Source organism: Macrobrachium nipponense, chromosome 29, assembly GCF_015104395.2.
Source record: "Macrobrachium nipponense isolate FS-2020 chromosome 29, ASM1510439v2, whole genome shotgun sequence".
NCBI classification, from domain to species: Eukaryota; Metazoa; Arthropoda; class Malacostraca; order Decapoda; family Palaemonidae; genus Macrobrachium; species Macrobrachium nipponense.
The window spans coordinates 70,740,527-70,766,668 of NC_061092.1; the positions used below are offsets into that span (position 1 = coordinate 70,740,527).

The 26,142-nt window shown below is 37.7% G+C and overlaps 2 protein-coding genes across 2 annotated transcripts in view; both read left to right on the top strand.

Moving 5' to 3' along the window:
• The window catches only part of LOC135206354 (pre-mRNA 3'-end-processing factor FIP1-like), a 301,272-nt gene that overhangs the window by 260,082 nt on the left and 15,048 nt on the right, over positions 1–26,142 (top strand). The gene's annotated exons all lie outside the window — the stretch shown is intronic.
• Positions 1,845–26,142, top strand: part of LOC135205989 (uncharacterized) — a 31,023-nt gene continuing 6,725 nt past the window's right edge. The window contains 10 exon segments of the mRNA XM_064237159.1: positions 1,845–1,949; positions 4,066–4,205; positions 5,294–5,395; positions 14,221–14,293; positions 14,296–14,452; positions 15,527–15,655; positions 16,292–16,529; positions 19,968–20,204; positions 20,501–20,766; positions 21,683–21,820. Coding sequence (XP_064093229.1) covers positions 1,883–1,949; positions 4,066–4,205; positions 5,294–5,395; positions 14,221–14,293; positions 14,296–14,452; positions 15,527–15,655; positions 16,292–16,529; positions 19,968–20,204; positions 20,501–20,766; positions 21,683–21,820 — 1,547 coding nt within the window. The 5' untranslated portion in view covers positions 1,845–1,882.

Sequence of the window (26,142 nt, forward strand, 5' to 3'; positions counted from 1 at the left end):
CGGTCGATACGAAAGTGTACGAATCTACGGTCGCTACACTCCACGTTTCACACCAGGGCTGACGAACAAGATCCACTCTGCTCTTATTATTATTATTATTATTATTATTATTATTATTATTATTATTGAAAGATATTGCTGCATCAGCTGCATTTAACCTGTAAATAGTGTTCTCTATTTTTCTAATAATTGCTTTCTCTCAGCTATTACAACTGCAGAGTATTGCGCCGATATGATTCATCAGGAGTCAATTTCAAGGATATTTATTATTATTATTATCATTATATTTTGAAAAAGAAACCAATAAGATTACTGAGTATAGCTTGTTTACTTGTAAGCATTTACATAGTATTTTACATAAAACTGGGTACTTTCAGGCCATAACTGTGGCCCTTTATCAAGATGTGTGAAGGTCGGACCAGGTCAAGTATATACGAGTATAATATATATATATATATCTATATATATATATATATATATATATATATATATGTATATATATATTTCAAACAGTTTTATTTTCCATCATTTCCAATATTATTGTCGTCAGTGACAATTTTTTTTAAAACGTTCAGAAATACGTAAATTGTCGTTTTATCAAAAGCATGCCGTAAAGTTCGACTAAATGAAGATAAAGATATATATATATATATATATATATATATATATATATATATATATATATATATATATATATTGTATGTATACCGTTCTATGATATGGCGGTTACTGGTAACTCGAAAATAGAAGACTGTTGTACGAGGAAGTACATCTCAGGTGGTCCTTAAAATACATTTATTGCAACGTTTCAAAACACAAAGGTTTCATTTTTGCGCTGTAAAGACATAAAACAATAGAATTAACATTAATAGCGCTAAATTACAAATACAAGACATAATACATTATAAACGACAAGATAAAAGATAAAAAATAAAAACTAGTTGTAGCAGAACCAACCATCAAGAGAGAAAGGAAGGACAGAAGTGAGAAGGAACAATTTTTAAACAAACCAGAAATGACTAAAGGCAAAAACTCACGTGAGGTAAAGAGTTGTCGAGGAAGACTGCTCAGTGTTCAATTGACGAACAAGCTGTTTAATAAACAAGGACTCCAGAATTGTCCGTAGTTTGCCATTCGGTGCCCCTCCCAATATTTCAAAATATTTGTATATTCTGTTTGCTTGTTCGTCAATTGAACACTGAGCAGTCTTCCTCGAAAACTCTTTACCTCAAGTGAGCTGTTGCCTTTGGTCATTTCCGGTTTGTTCCTTCTGACTTCTGTCCTTCCTTTCTCTCTCGATGGTTGGTTCTGCTACTAGTTTTTTTTTTATCTTGTCGTTTATAATGTATATGTCTTGTATTTGTAATTTAGCGCTTTTAATGTTAATTTTATTGTTTTATGTCTTTAAAGATTGAAAATGAAACGTTCGTGTTTTGAAACGTCGCAATAAATGTATTTTAAGGACCACCTGAGATGTACTTCCTCCTACAACAGTCTTCTATTTTCGAGTTGCTAGTAACCACCATATCTTAGAATGGTATATATACTCTCTCTCTCTCTCTCTCTCTCTCTCTCTCTCTCTCTCTCTCTCTCTCTCTCTCTCTCTATATATATTATATATATATATATATATATATATATATATATATATATATATATATATATATCCTTTATCTTCATTTCGTCAATAGATCTTTCTGTTGCTGGGTCATCAAAGAGAAGGTCTACAAACACTAGATTTTATGATTTCCCATTTATCATTATAACTACTACTGCTAATACTACTAATACTATTGTTATTATCAGTGACAACATTATTACCTCGAAGATGTTTTCATTCCAACAGGAATGATGAGGGACAAGTTCTTCGCTCCCGAAGACCATGAAAGCAGCAACACTCGCCTTCATCTGCTTCTCTTCATTCATCAGCATCTCTTCTCAGCGAAGAGGTAGTAGACCTTTCGTGGGCGGAAGGGATTCCTTTCCTCTTCTCTCCTTTCTTCTCCACAACTCATTCTTGCTGTTTTCTGCCGCAGACACACTTCTTCCTCTCTCTCTCTCTCTCCATTATCTTAGAGAATATATAAAAATCTCTTTTCTTAAATATTGCGAAGTTCCTTCTGAGCAATCGAGTTTTTAGTCCGGTGGTGGCATGTGTTGTTGGTGCCTATAGCGCTGCCAGAAGTACGATTATGGCTAACTTTAACCCCAATGAAGTTAAAACAGCTGATGAGGCTAGAGGGCTGCAATTTGGAATGTTTGATGATTGGAGGGAGAGTGACCAACATACCAATTTGAAGACCCCGAGCCTCCTCAGGCGTTTTGAATGATCTGAGGGCGGACGGACAGACAAAGCCAGCACAATAGTTTTCTTTGATGGAAAACTGAAAACGGAATAAGGGATTTTCTCAGATATCCCAAATGTTAATCATCTCTATTTGTTGTTACAGTTTGCATCAGCTATATATATATATATATATATATATATATATATATATATATATATATATATATATATATATATATATAGAAGACTAGTAAGGAGGCTCAAGTCCTACAGATATCACAAGGTGGAGAGGTAAAGGCATGTCTCAGCGTAGTACATAATTTATTGCCGACGTTTCACATCACTTCGATGCATTTTCAAGGCTGGGAATGATAAAAAAATACATACAAGACTCGTCACTGATAAAACACCGTATAATATTTAAAATTTAAAATTGAACACTAACATTTAAAATGTAAAAATTATTGTACAACAACACTAGGTTGGAGAGACAACCTACCAGAGTAAAAAATAGAAGGTGACTGAAGGACAGAGTGGGGAGAAAAAAAAATAATAAAGTAAAAAAAAACACCCACACACAAAACTAGTAAACAAACAAGTGGTTAGGCTATGAACAGCTGAACTGACGAGGACTGATGTGAAACGTCGGCAATAAATTATGTACTACGCTGAGACATGCCTTTACCTCTCCACCTTGTGATATATATATATATATATATATATATATATATATATATATATATATATATATATATATATATATATATATATATATATATATTCAGTCGCATTAGACAAAGATTCTCTCCAAGTGGGTCTCTTTTCCTGGTTTCCGCAAAAGGGTTTTCTGATCTGTGAAACTTCATAGATTGCTGCCATTTGTTTGTGTCTAACACGGAAGCTTTTAAAATACTTAGATATTCATATAAGCGACCTTGGACCGGTACAGCATTTGGCTGGGTGACAGAATCCCTCAGAGCAGGGGCGGGGATGACGGCGGCGGTTGTGCTGACAAACTCGACCCTGAAATCTTGTTGACATTGACTAGGAATATGCAGTCTCTGAGAAACATGAAGAATTCCGCCCAAATTCCAAGCTGGAGGAGCTAACAAGTCTTCATTCTTAATTAAACGGCTGACAAAGGACCTTACTCATTTTCAAGTGGAACTTTTAGCATCAATCTAAAGTATAAAAATGTTTCGCTTCAAAATTCCAGCCGTTTTCTTCAATGAACCTGAGTCACACTCTATCTACCTCATTGGGAACCAATTTGCGGGTGGGAGGCTGTCGTTTACAATCTTGAAACTGAATGACCACAATTGCTTAAGATAGGTAGTACAGTTTTCTTCAAGATTAGGAACAAGTTGATAAAACAAAGGATGGACGAAGCCCTTACATGCAGCCTTCGAAAATACGCTCAGTTCCTTGCGTATAGTATCACTGTATAGGTATCGTGAATTGTAATAGAAAATGGCTGAACTGACATTCACTGACGCTATTAAGTAGTACAGAGGTAACTGCCTCACTTTATTTGGTCGTGATCTGAAGTGTTGTTCTATGTACTATAATGCTAGATCAGGAAAAAACAATATTTTGGTATTTACAATATAGACGATGATAACAAGTACTATACTAAATCAGCACGCAGACTGTAAATTATACTAATTATACCCGGACTCATTTCCATCAGCCATGTTATAACTCTTATGATAATCAGCTTGAGACTACATCACCCAATATAGTAATACCGGCCTTATAATCAGCTCCCTTATTTCCAGTTGGGATGACTTCACATTCGTCTGAATATCTGGAAGAAGCGAGTGAGCCCATGAGAGCGGTGCTGGAAGCCTCCCTCGCTCTCCGCTGTTCCTACATCATCCTGACAGATGGGACGTCCGCCCCTGGTTCCCTTCGTAAGGTAATAACAGTTATAGCACTATTATTATTATTATTATTATTATTATTATTATTATTATTATTAGTAGTAGTAGTAGTAGTAGTAGTAGTTGGGGGTAACTACTTCTGCTTTCATGAAGGTAATAGCTGCGTTAACGTTAATTGTTTGGTAGTTGATTTTTCCTATTTGAATTAGTATTAATTTAGTAGTCCCAATAGGAGGATAGTGCCGTCAGCGGACCTCATGCGGTGCATTATAGGCATTACTGATGGTTCTTTGCAGCGTGCCCTCGGTCCCTAGCTGCAACCACTTTGGTTTCTTTTACTGTACCTCCTTTCATATTCTCTTTCTTCATCTTACTTTCCATCCTCTCCTAAGTGCTTTGACATACTACAAGCGGCAAACCGCGAACGTTTGAACCTGACATACTATAGCGGCAAACCGACCTGCAGTGCGGTTTTCTCTCAGTGTTGTTCGGACATTTATTAGGAATTCCTGAAAAACAGGAGTGTGAGCGAGAAAAGAAGTGCACCTGACGACTGCTTCGAAGCTACTGCAGATCAAAGTCATCACAGAGAGGGTTGTCAACTTGGGTTGATAGCGAGCTGAGGGAATTATATTAAAAAACAGTTAAATACAGTTTTGTTTTTAGCGATAAATATTGCAATAGATAGTACTGCGTAATTATATAATAATAGTATTATCTTGTTAGTTTAAAGCCACTTCTACCCATATTGGTGAAATTGGCATTAATAATGAAGCAATGAAAATATAAGGAAATAATAGAAGTAATACATGGAGATTTTCAACATACTTACATTAGTAGAAATATATATATAACAGAAAAGATAAATGTTTTCCCGGCGCCGCGCGCGGCATAGTATGTCAGTAGCCATAGCTTAAAATGTGTTGACTCTGAAAACCGCAACCGCGCGCGGTCGCGGCATTATTTTTCCCGCCAATATATATATATATATATATATATATATATATATATATATATATATATATATATATATATATATATATATATATCGACGAATACTTAAAACACGAGATCCACATGCCAATATTCATTGACATAACTACTCTCCTCCTTATTACCTCAGATCATATCCGGGCTCCCTGGAGCGTCCGGTGTCGGCATGTTCGAAGTTGGGGCCGTTGATAACGAGACGAACATCGAAACTTTGGTAACGGCAGCGAAACAGGTACGTTATCATGTTTTATCACGAGAAAACCATGTCAACATGGTGGGTCTCCTATTGTTCCACTTGGGGTTTTAAAATTTCAATTAATTTAAAAGTTTCTAATTAATTTTAAATCGGTAGTCAGAATTGGACGATATGATGACAAGATGTGAGTATTAATGAACAGTTAGGTTATACTTTCAAGAGTTTGAACGACAAATTCTCAAGCAAATGCCACAAGGACGAATCATGAAGATTTAAGTCACAGTCTCAATTTCGACATTTGTACTCTGGTGTTAAACTCAGAATCACTACTAATACTTGCATGAGAAAATATCAAAATAAGTTATACTTGGGGCTTCTTCGGGGGTAGAAACGATTCGATATTTTCTAAATGTGTGTAAATAATTAGTCGATTGCAGACTTCTTTTGTAAATTATCTTTTAAATTCTATGAATAACTGAGAATTATGACAAGATCATTGCTCCTGATACAATCATTCGAAAAGTCCAATAATGAGTCAACGCCACGGCCGCCCAAGGCACATGTCTATTTCTAACATTTCGTGGATTATCCAACACATTGTTTCAGCTCAAACACTGTTATCTTTACGAGCGCTGTGTATGAGTTAACACTGTCGAAGGACACTGTGCAGAAAAAAAGGGATGTATCCACCATATTGGATGAGATTGCCAATGGCTTTCTGGCGACATAGTAAAATTAGAGCCTGTCAAGCAAGATTGATAATAACAGTCCTGCGTCCAATCACTAGTAGAACAAAGATAACTTCTCGGCAAATTTTATATAGAAATAATAATAATAATAATAATAATAATAATAATAATAATAATAATAATAATAATAATAATAATAATAATAATAATAATAATAATAATAATACCACACTATAAACCACCAGTCTACATAAGCTGGTATAAAAAAAAAATAACAATGAACTTACCAGTCATAATAATAATATGTAATATCTGGAATACAGTAAAATGCAGACCTAATTCTGTAATGTTTAACGGTTAAATAAAACGAACGAGGTTTAAATTAAAGTCAGCTGCAAATAATTTCCAAAGAGAACCTTAAAATTTAATTTAATTTTTATTATTAATGTTATTGGACTTTTAACGCACAGGTTAACATGTAAGAAACATTATAGCCATAAATTCATTCAATACACCTACACGGAGTTTTGTGAACTATATCGTGGTTTCGTCAACTACGAGACGCTGGTGCACATCCAAGTTCTACGTGAAGGAAAATCAGGAAATCTCTCCGAGATTGTAGAATAGTCACCCACTTAACAGATAAGTTTTCTTTGCCGTTCATGTAATTAGGTAATAGAAAACGAAAGACTACGCCATGGCGAAGCAGAGGTGTCAGACTCTCCTATTTCTCGAAACGTAAATGAATAGCTTCGTTTAAAAATTATCTGTTTACAAACACACTCACCACACGCACACACACACACACACACACACACACGTGCGCGGGCGGGCATATATATATATAGGGTAGCTTACAAATCCGCGGACAGATCCTACACTTCCAAAACCATTACCCCAAATAACAAAATGCATAGAATAAAAGTTGTCCAGAATTCCAAAATATATCCGAAAAATCACCTATCCGACCAATTTACTCCAAAATGCCATCCGCCGATATTTCCCGTGAAACGTAACTTTTTCGAAGTACCCACTTGATGTGAACGGTGACACGGCGGTCGGAGCTCCCGTAGTTCTTGAGATGGCCGCAGTCAGGCGCTGTACGTCGGACCACCCCCATCGCGGGAATTTTAAATCAAACCAATCCTGTATCAGGTTGACCCAGGTCATTCCCAAGGGACATGGATTAACTTCCTGCCAACCAATAAAAATGCGTCCCATGAATATGATTCATACATCCATACCTCCTCTCACAGAATTCATTCTTTCCGTTGTTCACCGCCGTCAGTGTAACAGCAGACGAGTTCGATAACTATACGCCTTTGTATATTAGTATTGTGATCGAGTTTCTACGCAACACCGACGAATTTATGAAGTGGTTGTATAGAGAAGGTTTACTTGGGGACTATTCGGGGTTATGTACAACGTGCAACATAGGAAACCGACGGTTCATGAAAGATGGGACCAGTAAGGCCTCAGGCCACCCCATATACATGTGGCGCTGTACAAACAGCAAGTGCGGGAAGAAGGAATCAGTTCGGCACGGGTAATTTTTTGAAAAGTCGCGTTTGTCCCTAGAAACAATTATTATATTAATATTTTGTTTCATTAAGAAAACCCCACAGTGTTGTAAGGGATTTTGTTATCCCTCTAGCACCTAACACCATGATGGATTGGTATAATTTTTGGAGGGATATAGGTTGCCAAATCCTGTGTTCTGATAATAAGAAAATCGGTGGTCCTGGTCACATTGTTGAGATCAACGAATCTAAATTTGGGAAACGGAAGTACAACCGCGGCCGAAAGGTGGACGGACCTTGGGTGTTCGGTGGCATTGACCGACAGACACGTGAGACCTTTTTCAAGGTGGTTCCTGACAGTTCTGCCGAAACTCTGCTCCCGGTGTTGCTTGATAACGTACTCCCAGAAACCACAATCGTATCTGATTGCTGGAAGGCGTACAGCAAAGTCCGGGATCATTATTTTGCGCCCAATGTGAACCACAGCGTTAACTTCGTTAGCCTGGACGACCCGAATGTACACACGAACCAACTCACATATCACAATTATCTCAGGTAGCTAAATCAGATTCATGATTATAAAAATACATTTATTTAAGAACAAAAGGACTAACTAAATTAATAAAATTATAAAAAAAAGATTAACTGAACATGTCATATTCTCAAAGAACCAACTGATTTACTGAATAAGTTAAAATCTGAAACTTGAGTTTCTGAACACAACCCAATGAAAACTCCAAACACTGCAACATTATTATTATAATCCAATCAGGAAACCCAAAGAACTCTGGGGATGGGACAAAACCCATCCACCCCTTTCTCTGCAATAACTAAACTTCAGTCATAAGATAGGTAACCAATGTCATATTGTCTCCCTACACCATAGATGTTTCCGGATAAGTTCCCGTGGAAACTGCCAGAGAATCTACCAGATCCGTCTGGAGAGAGAGAGAGAGAGAGAGAGAGAGAGAGAGAGAGAGAGAGAGAGAGAGAGCTTACAGACCTTACATCTTGTTCGGGTTGCCCCAGGTCCCTCAGTGTGAGAGATAGAGAGAGAGAGAGAGAGAGAGAAATTACAGCACTATTTGCAAACACTAAAAACCATCAGGACATAATGGTTCTAGATCGGGGCTGCTTCTAAGCCCCACCAATCTTATTCTCCCATCATGTAGGGCAACAACGCGTTCGTACACAAGCAAGAACTTTCTCACAAGACACTCCCCTTGTTAGGACGTCACTGATTCGTCACAAGTTCATTGCACCTGAGCAGATTCATGACGTCATATACAGCTCATAGTTACACTCATAAACTGCCCAAATCTAGATTCAAAAGCATACCTTACTTCTGCTCGTGCACGGACATAAGACGTGACCTGTCTTGCCCTTGATCTTAGCTGAGGCAGCGATTTCGCACATCGCGCCACCAATGATGATATCTATTGTTCCAAAGAATGTCATTGTTCATCTCATCCGTTTAAGCCGTTGCTCATAAAAACAAGGAACAATTTAAATACATAATATATATATATATATATATATAATATATATCTATATATATATATATATATATATATATATATATATATATATATATATAAAGAGTTATCCTGTGAGGCTGCAATGAGACAGAACTGAGTACTACTGATTTATAATGTTGTTGTTTTTGATTAAGCTGACCTTGTGTCAGCACGGGCTCTTGCTCACAGAGCAGCCCGTAAAACTGATTTATAAGCTAGGCACGTGATATACATAGCGGTGTGCGGACGGAAACGGAGTGCCCGACCCCGAGTCTCGCGACCCGCACGCAGACAGAGGGCTATGGGCTGATCTATGAGCTTAATCTCTAACAACAACAGAGGCGATGGCAAAAGACATTGATGAATTATCTATATCGGCGGAAAGGCAAGAAAATTATACATACAAATATATACGTGTGGTTCTTGCTGCTTTGTCAGATGAGATACAAGATCGTGATTAGTGGGTAAAGAAGGTCTTCACAATCCTACAATTTAGAGGTCCAAATTCCCTGCATTACGTAAAGTCCAGATAAGTGTATAGATATATAAAATATTTATTTAATCATGGAAAAAATGACCAGTTAAGCTACTTACAGAAGCAGAAAATATAAAAAGAGAAAAAGAATAATGATCTGCACATTACACGAACAGTCCAGTGCCCCAACAGTAGTAGTAGTAGTAGTAGTATGTGAAGGCGGGATTTGCCTCTGAAACGGTTCCCTTTCTCGTTTTATTCTTCCCTTCTGTATGTTTATCTAATTTATTTTGTGTCCGCAATACCATAAATCCTCTATAAATTCTTTCCTATTTTCAATTTATAAGAGATTTCTGGTATTGCAGAGACAAAGATTTAAATAAACACACACAAGGGAGGAATAAAACTAGAAAGGGAGTTGTTCCAAAGGAAATTCCCGCCTACTACAGTGTATGTGTGATGTGCAGAGCATTATTACAGTTGCTCTTTTTACAATTTCTGCTTCTGTAGAAGCTAAAATGGTAATTTTTTCATTGTTTTCCATGATTAAATAAATGTATCAGTGTGGCTATCTGGACTGTATGTAATGCAAGGAATGTGGGCCCTTAAATGTAGGATTACCATATATATATATATATATATATATATACTATATATATATGTATATATATATCTATATATATATATATATATATATATAGATATATAAAATATATATATATATATATATATATATATATATATATATATATATATACTATAGATATATATATATATATATATATATATATATATATATATATTATAATATATTATATGTATCAATTCAAGCTACAAACGTCCTTTAATATCTAAATTCACTTTACCTCCCAAATGATATATTTTCATATATGTACCGAAGGGGAATTTTTTTAGTTGATAATAATTTCGTCCCCCCATGTATGTATCGATGAGGAGGAGGACGTAAAGACCTACTAAAAAGGGTAAATTTATTCCCAACGTTTCGTAATTTCTTTATTACATTTTCGAGGGCTGTACAAAATAAATGATATGAATTACAAGAAGGCTATAAATTTTAGATTTAAAAATCAAAGTTTCACAATAATAAAAGATTTTAAAATATCAAAATTACAACTTAAAAAAACATAAAATCCCCCCAACTCAAAAAAAAAAAAAAAAAAAAAGACAAGTTAAGCAAAGCTGGACCAACCTACTCAATGACAATGTTAAGACTGGAGGGAAAAATCAAAGTACAGCATGCCAGCTTTTTCCTGAACTCGGCACAGGTTTTAGTGGTTTTAACCGTACGTTTTTTAAGACTTTTAAGCCAGGCTGTGCCCATTTTGGCCATAATTTTGATGCTGTTTCTTTTCTTGCGTCATTAAATATACATCCTAATGCTAAGTTTACCCTGGGAAAAAGAAAATGAAAATCTTTTTTAGACTTCTTTGTTCTAAGACAATTATCTTGTCTTAGAGCAAAGAGTCTTAGAACAAAGATGTCTTTAAAAGAAAGCTGATTTTCATATTCTTTTTCCAGGATAAACTTAGCATTAGAATGTACATCTAGAAACTCAAGAAAGGAATCAGCATCATAATTATGTCTAAAAAGGACAAAGGTATCATCAACATACCTTACATAGAAAAGGGGGCGGCAGGCTAAGGGACAGACATTTAAGAAGTGCTCCTCCAGGGAGCACATTAAGATGTTGGCAAAAGTAGGACCAAGAGGACTTCTCATTGCCATGCCGTCAACCTGCTTGTACAACTTACCGTTGACGATAAAGGCTGTGTCCAGTACAGCCTGGCTTAAAAGTCTTAAAAAACGTACGGTGAAAACCACTAAAACCTGTGTCGGGTTCAGGAAAAAACTTATTTAAAACGGCATTGATAGTTCCTCCACAGGTTCATTAGTAAATAAGGATACTACATCAAAGCTGGTATGAACAGGACTGAATTTTAATCTTGCAACAAAATCTTTCCTTCATAATGATTAGAATTTTTAAAAGTAAAATTATTAGCGGTTAATGGCTCAAGCAAAGGAACGAGAAATTTTCCTAGTTTGTAACTGGGGGCATTGTATGATACAAGAATTGGTTGCAAAGGGACACCATGTTTATGAATCTTCGGTGGCCCATAGAGGATGCCATAACATGAGCCTGTGACAAACAATTCTTGGTAAGTTTCATTATTGATAATATTTTCACTTTTCAGGGTTCTCAAGACACGGTTAATTTTACCTTCCGTTTTAATAATTGGTTTTCATTTATCAAGGATTACCAATCCCTTATTTATAATATTAGGGTAGACTATAAAGCTGACAACAACAATACAGGTCTTGCACAGAGTAAATACTTCTTATCTCTCAACCAGTGATATAAACTGTACATTAAATCAAAAAGGTCTGCTAACAAACATAGAGAGCAAGTTGTGGGACGGCTCCCTTTAGGTGTGTTTCTAGGTAGTCCCACAACTTGCTCTGTATGTCTGTTAGCAGACCTTACTGATTTAATGTGCAATTTGTATCACTGATTGAGAGATGGGAAGTATTTACTCTGTGCAAGACCTGTATTGTTGTTGTCAGATCTATAGTCTACCCTAATATTATAATTAAGGGATTGGTAATCCTTGATAAATGAAAACCAATTTTTAAAATTAACCGTTTCTTGAGAACCCTGAAAAGTGAAAATATTATCAATAATGAAACTTACCAAGAATTGCTTGTCACAGGCTCGTGTTATGGCTTTGTGGCCAATTCTTACATCCTAATAACTTTACCAAGTTAAACACTTATGCAAAAAAGTGATGTTAAATTCGGTTAAGATCTAGTCACTTCTCATTAGGGGTATAATCACTGACAATTATTTTTCTCACAAATTATTTCTTACATCATCATTCAGGCTTATTCACTCAATAACCATAATCAGGAAAACCTCTCCTTTAAAGATAACATACCGCTAATTAAATCATCCTAATGACTAACTTACACATCAGTCACATAACTTGAACAACTCAACCAGAGTTTGTAAAGCTTTTGGACGGGCAAGTCTTCAAACAAGACTCAACGAAGTTCATACAAAACTCAATGAGTATATGCTCATTGTAAACAAAACCTGCAGTATCATCATCAGATCCATAATCTATGAATATAATATATCGGGAGATCCAGTCATCTGAAACTTGGAGGAATCATTCAATAAATAACTCTCTTACCTTTATCTTATTTGGTGATAATGACGTCTTCTTTCTGTGACTGTGACAGATCTTGTAGAGTTTTAAAATAAGTCTAAAAAAAGGTCCATTGGGTATTTAGTTTTCTGAAAAAGTTATGCGACAGCTCAGATAAGCAATTTTGGAGATCACCAAAGTGGCCATCAAAAGGCAGCGATTTAAGTCTGGTAAAAATAGATTCTAATAAAAAAAAAAATCTCGTAATAGTTAGGTTTAAAGTCAGGCAGGGAGAAATCCAAACCCAGAGAAGGAGAAATTCTTCCCTCTTCGACAATACATAGTTAGAAAAGTTAACAACAGAGGTATGTTTTGTGTGAGATTTAGGAATAGAAATGCCTAAGTTTTTTTTAGCTTTTTGTTACGACGTAGTTATAGATTGCCCAAAAAACCTTGTAAAGTTTTGTTAAAAAGTTTCTTAGAAATAAGAGAGAGATATGAGGCAACCTCTGACAGGCACCTGTTAACGACACTTAAATGTTGCTCAATAATTCTTTGTTTACAGGTTATTTCGATTTGCAGCAATTTCCTTGTAGTCTACTTTGATTATTGCATTAGAATTTTCGCCACGGGCCGGTCCTAACGCCATTCAAATGGAATATCGCCAAAAGTGTCTAAGATAAAAGAAAAATTCTTTGGGCGGATAAAACCTTCCATTTTCCAATTTCATCCCATAGACGATTTATTTACAACTATTTGAAATGCAATTAACGATAACAATTATGTGGCAGAGAATTCAGATACCTAGTTAACCCTTTGATGGTTTAACTTGAAGCTTCGCGGGTTATCGCCTTTAGGGCGTGCTATTGGTTTACAGGTTTTTACATAATTATATTGGGACTTTTATTAAACGTCAGCACGCCCTTATTCGGTTGCTTGTTCGATAATTCAGTTTTTCCTAACATGTTACAATTTATTTGTTTTTGGTTTTCACAAAGACTTTAAAGATTGGACTTATTTGTAACAATGTGAAAGGTAGTATGCCTTGCATTCTACCTTCTACAGATGGGATTAGCCTAATGAAGTGTCCTCTTCATCAAGAATACTCATTTTTTCTATTGAACATCACTGTTATCTTGGAATTTCATTCTAGTGTTTCCCTACTAATTTATGACATTTTAAAGAACTTCTTGGTAGCCTAATGTTGCATCCTCGTCCTTTAGTACTTAGATCCCAAGAAGACAGGTTGGTAATTCACGTACTTTATTCTGGTATATCAATTATAAGTATGCAGATCCATGCTCCTGCTGTCGTCACAGTTCGTGGATGGCGGGAGACAGCACACAACAATTCCCAGAAGGTTCAACATAGTAGAATGAGAGAGTAGTGTTTCTCATTACATTACACCTAATAAATTACCAATTGACTTTGTCCTTCTGATCTACAACATCAGATGTCCCGTAGATAATTATAATCGGTCTTTCCACAAGCAGCTCAGGACCAGCCATGGGAACGTGAGCATCCTGGTGATAAGCAACGACCGTCAGTTCTTGAGTTCGTTCGCCCAAATGCTGACGACTCTCGTCTCGTGGTTTGGGGGACAAAAGTCCTCGTGGTGACCCAGCTGCCTCCCGGGGACATTCCCCGTCTCATGTCGCTTCACTGGACGTTTTCGATGTTCAACACGATGGTCCTTAATGTGGTGGATTCGGGAAACCACTCAAGGTGAGATGCTTCGAAAGGACCCTCTTAGATTCCTGGTGCTCTCTGACAGTCTTCCGATTTGTTGTTTTCATTTGAATTAATCGGCGATTTAATCGATGATTTATATTTATACATGACACATTAAAGGTGACTTGTGATATTATCAGGGGCATTCAGAGTGCGAAAAAGACGAATTCTGTAAAAGATACATATTCATTTACATAAAACATATTCTAAAGTACTCAAGTGAATATTCATTCTATAATCTGTATGTGAGCTTTAAGTGGATCATTGAAAGTGAATAGAAATGATAAGTAATATAATTCAAGATGCATGAAACTCAACTCATTCACTAAACTCAGTACGGTACAAGAATTACACCCATATTACTGGCGTTAGATTAGTAGAAACGAAATGGCAGTGTGATAGAATAGATAAACACAGATATACAATGATATAATGATAGTATTATCCCCCAAATTATACCCAATTTCTACTTTTTTTCCCTTTATGGCAATTCACCGGCTGAGCATTAAGGAAGTAGACAAAGCTCCTCCTCCTACTTGGGGGATTTAGGGGAAGTGAAGAGACCTTGGTGGACAGGGTGACGGTCATACCCTCTTTAGCCTACTCCCATTTATATAATTTAAGAAAATACAATAACAATAATTAAATGAACACAAATTCTACAAAAACCAACATATTTATTACATTAAAATTCACTTGATATGATAATAATAGGCAGGAAAGGGGCGGGGGGGGGGGGGGAGATGGGAAGGCCAGGAAAGTGGGTTGAGGGAGGGATGAGGAGGGGAGGGGTGAGGTAGGGTTGGCAAGGCTTGGCAACATCTTGTAAGTTAAGAGTAAACAATGCGCTGTTACCAAAAATTAGGGCGAGGTATGTTGTGCACTGTGTTTAAGTACCATTTTGATCAAATGATTAGTTTGAAAGATATTTGAGAAAAACGATGACTCACGGTCCCTGAAATGCATAGTAGATTATATGGAATGTGTTGTATAAAATTGCTTTCTAACTGGGCAAAAATATCCTAATAGTATTTGTTTTGACATTGAGGTACTCTTGCATACCAACAGATGGGACATCCACAGCTACTTCCCATACTCTCCTGAGGGCGCTCAAGCTGTACGAGTTGCAGTGTGGACTTCCAAACAGGGTCTCAGGATCATGAATGGCCGAGGGCTCTTCCCTGAAAAATATCAAAAGTGAGTTTAGATAGTTCGGCTTAGGAATTCCAGTACAGTTTTCACAAACTTCATGTAAAGGAAAGTCATACTTCTTTATTGACTTCGACTCTCATGATAACCCATTGCTGCATGCATCAGACTCTTAATGTGTATTGCAAGGTTCATTAACGCTTATAAAACATATGAAGGAGTAACCTTATTCTCGGTTCACTCTTACATGGGTTTGTGATCGGCATAGAAAATGATTTCTCATGGCCAGCGCTAACTACAAATTTTAAAGATGCCAAGCAGGCTGATGTAGGTCCATTTAATTAAAGTATCCTAGTATTTGGATACGTTAATACAGTTCAAGTCGGAAATATCCAATTATTCTAAGCTGAAATAAAAGCCAGTGCAACATTTGTCATTCATAACCGATCCACGATAAAAATAAAGGCAAGTGTTCAAAGGCTGAAGGTTCAAAGGCAATTTCCAAGCTCATTTCATAATTCATCATATCTTTAAGTTCTTCCTAAAAAAATGTTCAGCTACACATGCAGAGATACCTCTTAATTCTTTAGGGTACTGCATGATCTGACTTAATCTATCTTAAGTTTTCCTTAATCCTTAATTCAGTAAGTTGTTGTCTTAGTAACGTACTGCTTTGCTCTTTAGCTTCCACAAAGCACCAGTGAACGTTACAGTGTGGCCCTTCATGCCATACTTCATGGCACTGGAGGACGACGATTCTGTCATTGAGGAGTACGACGTCGTTGAAGAGATGATCAAGAACGTGACTAACAATGACTCTGGAAAGAACATGTATGCTGGCAGAGATTACATCATGTTGCAGGTCGTGGCTAAGCTCTTCAACTTCACCATCAGGATTGTTCCCGTCGGCAGCTGGGATGAAGTAAGGAAAAACATACAGATACTTGAACTGACACTTGAGAAAGACTTTCTGCAGCAACCATTGGCACTATATTTGAGGCACTGCAGGTAAAGCTTGCTGTCTCAGAGAAAATCTGTCATATTCAAAAGATCATACAATCTGTTTAATCAAAATATGATTGTCTGGGCATGTAGCAAGAAGTTTTGTTCTAAAGGTTTTAGATGATTTTAGTTTTCACTCTCGTTTTCTTACGCATCATAATATACATCAAACAAAGAGTGTTTGATAGGGGGAATTCTGACAAGAGGCCAAACATCTGGACTAGTCATCTTCCATTCAGACAGCTACATCTGTCACTAACATTGTCAGTTTTCCCGAGCATTTTATGATGTGTTAGGATCCTGGGACCCATATTTCTATAGACCTGACAGGTAGAAATCCCTTTTTATGCATAACATATACCATCTGAAGCTTGTGACTAGCAAGAGGGAGTCTGATGAAATAACTGCAGTCTCCATGTTCTCATCACAAAGTGGAATCGAATTTGTGTGAAATCATCTGTTGTGGCAGCCTTTCCCTTTCTGAGTCTTTTTAAGAAAGAAAGGAAATCTGAGCTTGGAAAACGTACTAATGGACTTTCCTCTGATTTATATATTTGGCATACAAACCTCTCTGGTGCAACAAACATTGCTGCTGATGGATAGATATATGATGAACAAAGTCTTTTAAATGCATTGATTTTTTGACCATCAGACAACACAAAAACACTTTGAAACAAGTCCAATAGCCTTCCAGCTAAGTTCCTGGTGTATTGGCTTTGCCGAATCCAGTGAACATATCTGATTTTTCTCACCTAATTTATGCGTTTACGTAAACTGAACATTCAGTCTTTCTGTGAGAAAAGGAAGCCAGTTTATACAGTGATCGATAGTACTTTTTCAATACACAGAACATGCAAGTGTTCAGGGAGGGGACATCAAGAACTGTAGCTTTATCTACGTCAGTAGCAAAATTACAAAGTGATCAGGATCTCCATTTCTTCTTGAGAGGAAACTCTCATATTTCCAGTATTCTTGATGATGTTATATTCTACGGCTGCATCTCGAGCAGAGAATGTTAGAGACTCTTTTTATTTATCTTCTATAAGGTGCCTTATCATCTGTTCAACTGTCATCTTTTTCTCCTTGTTTCTTATTGAGTAACCCCACCACATACATGCCTAATAGAAATCTGCTTTTATCATATGAAGAGAAAACACATGCTGAGTCACTGTCTTTTTTGTTTGTTAATACTGGCATCAATGTCAGGTCAGTTCCAGGGTTTGTTCTGTTGGCCCATCCAAATAATGTGTGACATTTGCTTTGTCATATACTGTATAAAATGAGCTATCAGTCATTACCAGTGGTACAATGCTAAACTTATATTTTCAAACTTCTTTTATACTTATCTTTGGACTGCTTCTAAGGACGATAAGTCTGGCAATAAGATCACCCTTAGGCGAACATTTTTCCTTATGACCTACTTGAAGTACTTTGTAGCTTAAGAGATACTGTTTTCATTAGACTATTGACCTGAACAATCTTAGTCACTGATACAAGCCCTGTGTTGCCTTTTCAAAGGATGTGTCCTTTAACAGAGCTAATTACCAGCTCTATTACTGGAACGATCCCTCATCATGCCTCTGAAAGGTTTTCCTTGAATGAGAATGAATACATTCTTCTTTCAGCTTTGAATACCCTCATGGGAATGACCGGTGCGGTAGCTACGAAAACGTTGCTTCAGATGAAACCTTTCTTTATATTTATGGCAAAAGTGTAAACATAAAACTTGTTCATAGCTTCTATAGGGATTTATGATAAATTTTATGATATTTTGATATTTTCCTCAGCTTATGAATACTGTCCATAAATGAGGTCACTGACACGTTTTGATGTATAATTTCAGCAGTTCAAGAGTGAGGGTTTCACGTATACCACTTGTACTTGTATCTAATTAATGACTGCAATTAGTTTAGTGTTTAATTTTGTATTCTTACTGCTTTACTTCTCTTCAGTGCATGTCTATGACATAAAACTTCAATTTTTGTAACTGAAAAGTATAACTCAGAAAGACACTGGTGTAGATCAAAACAAAAATGTAAAAATCTTTGGAGTCCTTATACAACATCCAACTAACTATTTATGCTTCCAATTTGCTTCCAACAATCAGAGGGTAAAGGAGTATTTATTCTGATAAAATGATACTAAAAATAATGACCACAGCTGAAACTGCTGTGTGGTGTTTAGAGTGGACGAGTCTTTGAAAGTTATATTCACATGGGAAAGAAACCATCTGCAAAGGTATATGGAAAGTGTACTAAGATGTGTTCATCTTAAGTCAGTGGACATTGTGATTCAGCAAGGCACCCATTTGCAATCCTCTTATTTATGTGTTTGGAGTAGCTGCAGGCAGTGTAAATTGTGTAAATTTTAGTCGCAGGGCGAATGTATCATAAAACCGGCTCTGTTTTTTAAGTAATGGCAAGGTTGTGGATATTTCATGTATGCTGGAGAGATGACTGTAGAATCTGCTGCATTGATTTCAAACAGTCATAGGCTGTGAAAACTTTATTTACACAAGGGGATAATCTCAAGCTAAGTGTAGGAGCCTGAAGTGACAGCAAAACAGTGGAACTTTTTTTTTTCTTTTTTTACTGGAAAAAAAAGTCTTGTATAGATACATAGAATACTTATGAGGATAATACTACTTTATTTAAGAATTGGATTCACCTTTGTTTTACCAGTGAGAGGAGGAATGTAACCGTTAAAGCTGTCTTTAAGTATGAAGACAATTCTTTAGATGCTTGAGGTTTACATGGGCTGGTCATCTTTCCCGACCTTCTTACAAAACTAGCCATTCTAAAACACAGTTACCAGAATGAGATCAATAACTCTTACCTGTCTATACTTGTTTAGTTCTTGAAACATTAAGCTAACAATATTTTTTTAACACTGTATCTTCGTCACAGAAGAGATTTAATGTTTTTTTGCAATCAGGGTGATAGAACGATTCTCCTTTATTTCCAAAAATACTTAGGTTGAAGATGCAGGCAGTCTGATATCTACAGAAACCATTGCCAGTAAAGGAAAAGAGACAGGTAGGGTTTAACCTTAGGGTAGCAGACTAGCCTAATATTTTCTCTAAGGAGATTGCTACAGGCACGATAATGGAAGCAAGAGAACATTTCAAAGCTTGATGTTGAGTGAGAGTTACTTTCACTGAATGTCGCAGTCTGAGGCTTATTGCTTTTCATAACGAATACTGAATAGTGAAGCCCATGTTGTAGTAACACCTTACTCATTTTGGCCATTCTCTTGTTACAGAAACAGATAAATAATTTTCCTCTGTGATATATGCAGCAGTGACCAGTGATGAGCTTGAAAGTTCTTATGCAATGTAGTATGCCACTATCGTTTCCAGGTCATCGAGAAGGTGATAAAACGCGTTTCGTTCATGTCCCCCATGAGACTAGCGATACTGCCTCATCTTCTGCCTCACCTGGACTTCTCTGCAGACTTCGAACCGGAGACCCTGACCTTCGTTATGGCCAAGCCAAGCTTGAAGCCCCGATGGCAGTCACTTATTTACCCTTTAAGTGAGGTTGTCTGGATGTCAGTGGGCATCATTCTCCCTATTGCTCTGCTTGTGTTCTATCTTGTGAGTCATGTCATAGTGTTATGAGGATCGGGAATAGTAGGATACCAGTTACTGAAGATATTTTGACTAGATAATACTTAACGATTGTAGTCTCATGCAAAATGTTCATTCTTCAGATTTATGTATCTTTTTTATAAAGCTTTCATTCTGCCGTGAGATATATTCTGACCACCTTTTAGGGTTCAGATTAATTTATAAAAAATGGTAGATTTTCTTCCCTCTTCTTTCTTCATTCTCACTCCTAAGTGTCTCATGCAAAGAACCCTTTAACTTCCCTGTTGTTTCATTCTTCGTAGGTTTTCCGTCTAGACCTGGGGATTGAGGACAGGCAGAGCTATGGCTGGTGGACAGTAACCGAGATTGTTCTGGGTACTTTGCTCGGCCAGGGAATGACAAAGGAGCTCCCAAGTACGAAATCTGTCCGGCTGGTTCTCCTGTCCTGGGCAGTGTTTGCCTTCCTGATTGGCACCCTCTATCGTGGAAATCTCACAGCCTTCCTCACTTTACCAAAGTTCCCACAAAGGATCGAGACTTTGCAGCAACTGGTGAATGCAAAGGCCAGGTAGAGCATCACCTCTTACTCGTGCGTGGGCACTCTCCACTTGAACACTGTTTATATCTCTTACTCGTGCATGGGCACTCTCCACTTGAACACCATTTACAAATACTTTTCATCTTACTAACTTTTCAAAGACTTCTAATTTATTTATAAAGAATCTTCATATGTTATAGAGAAACTTATCAAGGTGACTGTTAACTAGAAGTTTGCATGATAGGCTTGATGATAAAATGTCTATAACACACTTGCATTTTCACAGGTTTTGAGTAATCTCATGAAAAGTCCGGTGATCAATGAAATGATTATTGGTTTAGTCAGTATTTCATCATTGGTATAGAGAAATAAGTAAAGTGCAAGTCCAAAGGCCGAAAAAGGAAAATTTGAAGCAACTGTGCTATGAGTTTCAGCAGATATACTGCTAAAATTTTCTAAAACATACAGAGTCATATGAAGCAAGTCTCATAGATCACTGGCTTGCAAAGTAGATTGCAACAGACCAGAATAACATTATAATAAAAATGGGGAAGCGAGGCAAATGACAAATAAGAAAAAAGGTAGGATAAGAGAGTTGAGAGAAAACTAACCCAAAAGAGGGCTGAACAACTCGCCTGCTAAAAGGTTCTATCTCCAAAAAGGTCAGATTCTGATATCTCTTTAAATCTAATCACTCGCCTTCAATCACGAAGTCTTTCGTCTGCGTTATTCTGCTAACAAACAAGCTAGTGTCTCGAATCAGAATCTTAACTTCCCTGTCAGAGGTAAAGACAAACAACAAACATGAATCAATGCATAAACAAATAGCCATCTAAGTCAGGAAGGCTGGGAAATGCTGCTTCGAGCTTATCAGTAGTAGCACATCCTCCTAATAACTTCCAAGTAGTTGTGTGTTTTAATCTCTCTTTCTCTTACCCCACCGCAGCATGCTTATTCCTCCAGACACGGTTGACTTCTACAATGGCTTCAAGCAGTCCCCTCCTGGTCCCTACAGGGATATCAGCCAGAGGATGACCTTCGTCTCTTCCCTCCAGGTGGCTTTCCCCAGACTACTGAAGGAGAAGTGAGAGATTATTATTATTATTATTATTATTATTATTATTATTATTATTATTATTATTATTATTATTATTATTATTATTGTTATTATTATTATTAGTCTATTTCATATTATTATTATCTTATTATTATTATTATTATTATTATTATTATTATTACTTATTCATTATTATTATTATATTAAAAATAATGGCAGAATTCACATAATTGATTTTAAACAAAATTCTGTGAATTCTGCCATTATTTTTAATAAAACATGCTTGGAAGCAGGTCTGTTTCCAGCATACACATTATTATTATTATTATTATTATTATTATTATTATTATTATTATTATTATTATTTTATCACAGTCCTCCAATTCGACTGGGTGGTATTTATAGTGTGGGGTTCCGGGTTGCATCCTGCCTCCTTAGGAGTCCATCACTTTTCTTACTATGTGTGCCGTTTCTAGGATCACACTCTTCTGCATGAGTCCTGGATCTACTTCAGCCTCTAGTTTTTCTAGATTCCTTTTCAGGGATCTTGGGATCGTGCCTAGTGTTCCTATGATTATGGGTACAATTTCCACTGGCATATCCCATATCCTTCTTATTTCTATTTTCAGATCTTGATACTTATCCATCTTTTCCCTCTCTTTCTTGTCAACTCTGGTGTCCCATGGTATTGCGACATCAATGAGTGATACTTTCTTCTTGACTTTGTCAATGAACGTCACGTCTGGTCTATTTGCACGCATCACCCTATCTGTTCTGATACCATAGTCCCAGAGGGTCTTTGCCTGATCGTTTTCTATCACTCCCTCGTACCACTTATTACTGCAAGGTAGCTGATGTTTCTTGCACAGGCTCCAGTGGAGGGCTTTTGCCACTGAATCATGCCTCTTTTTGTACTGGATCTGTGCAAGTGCCGGGCATGCGCTTGCTATGTGGTTTATGGTTTCATTTTTCGTATTGTACTTCCTACATATGGGAAAGATGTTATTTCCGTCTATCGTTCTTTGAACATATCTGGTTCTTAGGGCCTGATCTTGTGCCGCTGTTATCGTTCCTTCAGTTTCCTTCTTGAGCTCTCCCCTCTGTAGCCATTGCCATGTGTCATCACTGGCTAGTTCTTTAGTCTGTCTCATGTATTGTCCGTGCATTAGTTTGTTGTGCCAGTCCTCTGTTCTGTTTGTTATTCTCCTGTCTCTGTATATTTCTGAGTCTTCGTCTACTTTTATTAGTCCTTCTTCCCATGCACTCTTTAGCCACTCATCTTCACTGGTTTTCAGATATTGCCCCAGTGCTCTGTTCTCGATGTTGACGCAGTCCTCTATACTTAGTAGTCCTCTCCCTCCTTCCTTTCGTGTTATGTATAGTCTGTCCGTATTTGCTCTTGGGTGTAGTGCTTTGTGTATTGCCATATGTTTCCTGGTTTTCTGATCTATGCTGAGGAGTTCTGCCTTCGTCCATTCCACTATTCCAGCGCTGTATCTGATTACTGGCACTGCCCATGTGTTTATGGCTTTTATCATATTTCCGGCGTTGAGTTTTGACTTGAGTATCGCCTTGAGTCTCTGCATATATTCTTTCCTGATCGTGTCCTTCATCTCTTGGCGTTTTATATCCCCTCCTTCCATTATTCCCAGGTATTTGTATCCAGTCTCATCTATGTGTTTGATGTTGCTCCCATCTGGTAGCTTTATCCCTTCAGTTATCGTTACTTTGCCTTTTTGTATGTTGACTAAGGCGCATTTTTCTATTCCAAACTCCATCCTGATGTCCCCAGATACAATACTTACTTTCCTTGATGCTCATACCATACAGCTTGATGTCGTCCATGAACATCAGATGGTTGATTCTGTTGCCTCTTTTCTTGAGTTGGTACCCGGCATCCATCTTCTGTAGTACTTTTGTCATGGGAATCATGGCTACTACGAAGAGTAGTGGGGATAGTGAGTCGCCCTGGAAGATCCCTCTCCTGATATTAACCTCTGCCAGTCTTATTCCAGAGCTTGTAAGTATTGTATTCCAGTTGCGCATTGTATTTTTGAGGAAGCTGATGGTGTTTTCCTCTGCCCCATATATTTTCAGGCATTCTATTAGCCTTGTGTGTGGTATCATGTCGAAGGCTTTCTTATAGTCTATCCATGCCATGCTTAGGTTGGTTTTCCTTCTCATACTGTTCTTCATTACCATTTTGTCTATCAGGAGCTGGTCTTTTGTGCCCCTACACTTCCTTCTGCAGCCTTTCTGTTGGTGGGGGATGGTGTGTCTACCTCTAGGTAGTTGTATAGCCTTTCACTGATGATACCTGTTAGTAACTTCCACATTATTGGTAGGCAGGTGATAGGCCTGTAGTTACTGGCTATATTTCCCTTACTCTTGTCTTTTTTGTACTAAGGATGTTCTTCCTGTGGTCATCCATTTGGGTGCATGGTGATAATAATAATAATAATAATAATAATAATAATAATAATAATAATAATAATAATAATAATAATAATAATAATAATTATTATTATTATTATTATTATTATTATTATTATTATTATTATTATTATTATTATTATTATTCCGGAAGGAGACCCTCTCATAGACAGATTTTGTTAAGAATGGTTGCTGCTTCAGCACTATTAATCTTGTAGAGAGTCGTCTATTTTTCTGATGATGGCTTTCTCGTTGTTGCTTAGACTGGCGAGCAACGCACCAAAGGGCATGGTAAAATTCAGTTGAGTCATTTTGGTTTATTATTGCTTATACAATTTTTCCAGCGATGACTGCTGAGGGACTGTTGTTGTTTAAGATTAAGCTGGCCTTGTGCCAGCACGGGCTCTTGCTCACAGAGCAGCCCGTAAAGGAGGGACTGAATTCCTTCTCCTTATATCATGATGTTGCGGGCTCTCGAGTACGGTCTGGAGAACCCCTCCAGCAGGTTGAGTTTTCATTGGTTCCTGGGAAAGTGATTCACCTCATCGGTGGAGTTTTTGGAGAAGATCCGCGACTCCTCTGGTGTGGGAACCATGGCGTCCTTAAATGTTGATCCCCTATTCACCAACATCCCAGTCAACGAGATGATAGGGATCATCATGGAGCGGGTATACAGGAATTCCGATATGAGACCCCTGAAAATTCCAGAAGACTCATTAAGAACCCTGCTGGATATCTGTACGAAGAGAGCCCATTTCACCACCCAGCGAGGACAGATGTACCGCCAAAAGGACGGTATAGTGATGTGGTCCCCCTTAGGAGTCCTCTTCGCTAACTTCTACATGGGAGAAGTGGAAGAAAGGGTCTTCTCTCAACGCAGATGTCCCCGCACATACGGACGCTATATCGATGACATCTTCGTGCAAGTCGACTCTGAGGATGAGGTAGAAGCCCTTCGACAGCAGTTCCTGCGTCACAGCACACTCAACTTCACCGTCGAGTACAGTAGCAATGATCGACTCCCCTTCCTCGACGTCCTTGTCACGAAGACAAATCAGAATCTAACTACAACAGTCTACACCAAAGCTACGAACCTTGGACTTTGTCTAAATGGAGATAGTGAGTGTCCTGCGCAGTTCAAGACCACCACCGTCAGGGCCTTCGTCAGGAGGGCCCTCTCACACTGTTCAACGGGGCAGGACACGCACCTCGAACTCGACCGAGCATCCCAGATGCTGATTAACAATGGGTACTCGAATAAACTCGTAAACCGAGAAACACGAGCCGCCCTTGACAAGTGGTACATGACAGAGGAAGAGAAAAGGAACATTCCAACCCCGGAGGATATAAAACTTTTCTACAAAGCCTTCATGCACCACCAATACAAGGAAGACGAAACAGCCATCAAGAAAATAACAGAGGAACATGTCCGCCCTATGGAGGAAGGGAAGAGAGTGTCCCTGATTATTTACTATAAGAATTGGCGTACGAAGGACCTCCTGATGAAGAACAACCCCTCCCCGCCCGTAGGAGACCCCCTAAAGCAGTCCAACGTCGTCTACCGATACGTATGCCACACCCAAGGATGCCCTGGGATTTACATTGGCATGACGATGATGCACCTGTCTAAAAGGATCTCCTGCCACAACCAGGAAGGCGCCTATCTGGCAGCACGCCCTTGCAGTACACCGGAAAAACATCATGAGAGATGACATCATCAGGAATGTCAAAATCATCGGGAGAGCCCCTGACCCACGACGTCTGCGTCTCCTAGAAGCGCTGTTTATTCTCGAACAAAAGCCTCCCCTCAACACCACTCAAGAAGTGTTTCTGATACCGACATGTGTGAGGAGGACCACGCCCCTCCCTCCCAACGAAAGTACCAGCGCGCATCAGACAAGCAACACCGGACGTGA